This window comes from Eurypyga helias, unplaced genomic scaffold (assembly GCF_000690775.1).
Source record: "Eurypyga helias isolate BGI_N326 unplaced genomic scaffold, ASM69077v1 scaffold21903, whole genome shotgun sequence".
Taxonomy (NCBI): Eukaryota; Metazoa; Chordata; class Aves; order Eurypygiformes; family Eurypygidae; genus Eurypyga; species Eurypyga helias.
In genome coordinates this window covers 1521-5038 of record NW_010242134.1, presented here as the reverse complement: position 1 = coordinate 5038, position 3518 = coordinate 1521, and the positions used below count along the sequence as shown (strand labels likewise).

Genomic DNA, 3518 nt, shown 5'->3' with positions numbered 1-3518 from the left:
CCAGGGTGGGATTCCTGCCCGGTTTCCCACCTGGGCCCATTCCAAGCGACCCGTGGTATCCAGCCAGGGGGCCTGGCTGTTGGCCCACTGGAAAGCGCTTCCCACCTGGCATCGAGTCATCGGATCGTGGGTATGTCCCTGCCGCAGAGGGTCCCCAAAATGTCAGCGAGGGTGAGCGGGCCGAGCCCTTCCCAGGAGCAGGAGTAGGGAGCGAAGGATGATCTCTTGGGGCTGGGATTTGGGGTCGGGGGCTGGGGATGGCATCTGCCCGTCGCCCCTCGCGAGGGTAACGGCCTTCTCTGCCTTCCAGAGGTGGTTTGTGGAGCCCCCTCCATCTACCTTGACTTTGCCCGTCAGAAGCTTGATGCCAAGATTGGGGTTGCAGCGCAGAACTGTTACAAGGTGCCGAAGGGGGCTTTCACGGGGGAGATCAGGTGAGCCCGCAGAGAAGAGCGAAGCCAGGGCGCCTCTGGGGCGTGAGTTTCCTCCAGAGGTGCGAGTCCTCTCCTTTCTCCCCAGCCCAGCCATGATCAAAGACATTGGAGCCGCGTGGGTGATCCTGGGCCACTCGGAGCGAAGGCACGTCTTTGGAGAGTCTGATGAGGTGGGTGACCCTGGAATGGAAAGATGGTCCAGCTCGGACGCGCCTGCGAATGCTGGAGGGGTGAACGGTTAAAAGACGACTGCAGGAGTAGGGCTGACTTACCAATTCCCTTCTTTCTTCCCCGTTCCCAGCTGATTGGGCAGAAGGTGGCTCATGCTCTAGCTGAGGGCCTTGGGGTCATTGCCTGCATTGGAGAGAAGCTGGATGAGAGAGAAGCTGGCATAACCGAGAAGGTGGTTTTTGAACAGACCAAGGCCATTGCAGGTAAGGGAAGAAAACGTGTGCTTTCTTCTCCTTCGGACACTTGGGAAACGGCTGTAGTGGCCATCTTGGCCTGCCTCCTAAGGCTTGCCGATATCTTGCTGCGAATGTTCACGCACCGTATGAACGTGATGGTGTTAAAAGGCCTGCGTGTTCCGGAAGGCTTTCCAGCTCTACCCTTCCCAGCGTGGGCTACGGTTGCTTTCCAGCTCTACCCTTCCCAGCGCGGGCTACGGTCGCTGACCCATACCTCTCCCTCCTCCCCAGATAACGTGAAGGACTGGAGTAAAGTGGTGCTTGCCTATGAACCAGTGTGGGCTATCGGGACTGGGAAAACTGCAACTCCGCAACAGGTATGAGCAGGGGAAGGGTGGCTGACTGAGGGGCCGACTGACCCTCCCCACTCGAGAGATCTTCTTGAGGATTCTCTCTACAGATTTGATCTAAAACCTTAGACTCTCCCTTCCCTTGGGAGGGGAGTTGGATTGACGGCAGGATGGCTCGGCCCTTAGTGGGACTCTGTGCTCCATTGCAGGCTCAGGAAGTTCATGAGAAGCTGAGGGGGTGGCTCAAAAGCCACGTGTCCGATGCTGTTGCTCAGTCAACTCGGATCATCTATGGAGGTGAGTGAGTCCGAGTCTTCTTTCCGGCGCAGGAAGCGCTCAGTAACTCGGATCATCTATGGAGGTGAGTCCGAGTCTTTCCGGCGCAGGAAGCGCTCAGCTTTACTGCTTTATTGCCGCGGTTGTACAGCACGCTCTGCTGGTGAGGAAATGAGACTGTCAGAGCGTGGGGAACCGTGACAAGCCCTACTAGCTTGTTTGGGAAAATGGGAGACAGTCTTACTGCGCGGTAAGAGGTGGCTAGCGCCTTGCAGGTCTCTCCTTCGCTCTGGCTACATCTGACCTTAAAATCCTGCGCCCTCCTTAGGTTCAGTCACTGGCGGCAACTGTAAGGAGCTGGCCTCTCAGCATGATGTGGACGGCTTCCTTGTTGGCGGAGCTTCTCTCAAGCCGGAGTTTGTGGATATTATCAATGCCAAACACTGAAGCAGGCCGTGAGGAGCAGTCCCTTGTGGTTGAGAGCAAGAAACGGAAGCAAGAAGGGACCTTTTCATTGCACACGTCTCGGTACAGAGGCCTTCCCTCAGGCTTTCCCCCTCCGTGGTTATTGTTCTAGCTGTGCTGCTAACCCCCACCGCCACATCGGAGTCCTGTTCGCGGGAGCGTAGCGCGGCAGCGTCGCGACAGCCTCCTCTCTGAATCGGCCGAGTCTTCGGTTGCCCGTTGACCTGTAAGAGCCTACGGTTAACCTGGCCAGTGCCTCCCCCTTCTGCAGCGCTGCAGGGAGAGGGGGCCACTGGTGCTGGGGGGAAGGAAAAAGGAATCAGGGTCTCTTGCATCCTTCAGCCCCGTCAGCAAGGAGCCTGTCAGCTTAGACCCTTGCGAGATGTCTTACCTCACCTGTGTCCTGTACTGAACAATAAATGAGAAAAAGAAAAAGCAAAGGTGTGTCCTGGATCTTATTCAGGAGCGGCTGGAGACAAGCAGTGTACAGAATTCACTGCTTCTGGAGGTACCTGGTTGCAGAGAGGGTAGTGTGGGCTTTTCTTTGAGGGCCCACCATTGCCCTAGTAGTTTGACTTGCACCTTGATATCGTAGGTTTTGCCTGCAGCGTGCCCTGAGCATCCTGTTTCCATCCCATTATGGCTCTTTTTTGGGCTTGTGGTGACTAGTGTGCTCCTCTTCCACGTGTGTCTCTGTTCCAGGAGCTGCTGGAGGCTTGGTAACGCACTCCTCCCTACTCTGTGAGGACTGGTCACTGACTCTGCTCATTAAATGTAGAGCAGAGCAGCCCCTCTTTACTCAGGGAAGGTTTTTGGGCTGTGTGCTGAGGCTGTGCTTGCTGCCCGCTTCCAGCCGCGGGCCGTTGGCTGGGAGAGCAGGACTGGGTGTTACTTCCCAGCTGCTGTACCAGCTAGGAGACTTTTAGGTAGCGCTGTGGGTGATGGAAGAGGAAGTGCCTGGCAAGGAGGAGCCTCACTGTGAGGCGGCATGTCCTTGGGCGCGATGGTGTGCAGCGGATGTGGACGTGGCACTGGGTCTGTGAACGCACATCTGGGGGACCCTCGTCCAGTTCATGTTTGTGGTCTGCGGCAGCTTTTGCAGCTGGGGCGTGTTCCTCCCGGGTTACTGCAGCTGTCAGTGCGCCGGCCCTGCCAGCGTTACCGGAGGGGTGGAAGGCAGGGGACTGAGGAGGCCATCCTAGGAACCCCATGAAGGCTGCGGGTCCTCCTGCCGTGCTGCTGAGGGGGCATCTCCTTGGAGGCTGGGAGCAGGAGTCGGGCTGTGGCCTTGCTCCTTCCTCTGCCGGAGCCCGTTCCCGGGCGGCACGGAGCGCTGTGCAGCCGCAGGCCCCGGTGTGAGCAGGGGGGGGGCTGGGCCGCTCTGCGCCAAAATGGCGCCGAGGCCGGCTTCGGGTCGCAGCGGGGTAACGCCGTCACGAAACGGGGAGGGACGTGGGGAGGGGTTTGCCTCAAAGGCCGCAACAGAAATCCTGAAAACTGCGGTTTCTACAGCCAGAGAGTGTGATCGTGAGAGGCTGGGGGAATGACTGTGGTTTGGGGCGGTGGGATACGGGCTGTGCCGAAAG

The 3518-nt window shown here is 58.3% G+C and overlaps 1 protein-coding gene across 1 annotated transcript; it reads left to right on the top strand.

Moving 5' to 3' along the window:
- The first annotated feature begins 302 nt into the window (after window positions 1-302).
- On the top strand, window positions 303-2372 carry TPI1 (triosephosphate isomerase 1). Its single transcript, XM_010148991.1, has 6 exons — window positions 303-434; window positions 520-604; window positions 736-868; window positions 1133-1218; window positions 1401-1488; window positions 1796-2372. Exons 2-6 carry the CDS (start codon window positions 527-529, stop codon window positions 1912-1914), a joined length of 504 nt encoding a protein of 167 aa, XP_010147293.1. The 5' UTR covers window positions 303-434; window positions 520-526; the 3' UTR covers window positions 1915-2372.
- Window positions 2373-3518: the final 1146 nt, after the last annotated feature.

Bases quoted from the DNA above. Each gene is read 5' to 3' on its own strand.
- TPI1 (XM_010148991.1), top strand. From the start codon at position 527: ATGATCAAAGACATTGGAGCCGCGTGGGTGATCCTGGGCCACTCGGAG. The intron at 869-1,132 runs GTAAGGGAAGAA...CCTCCTCCCCAG, and splicing joins ACAGACCAAGGCCATTGCAG to ATAACGTGAAGGACTGGAGT. The intron at 1,489-1,795 runs GTGAGTGAGTCC...CGCCCTCCTTAG, and splicing joins AACTCGGATCATCTATGGAG to GTTCAGTCACTGGCGGCAAC.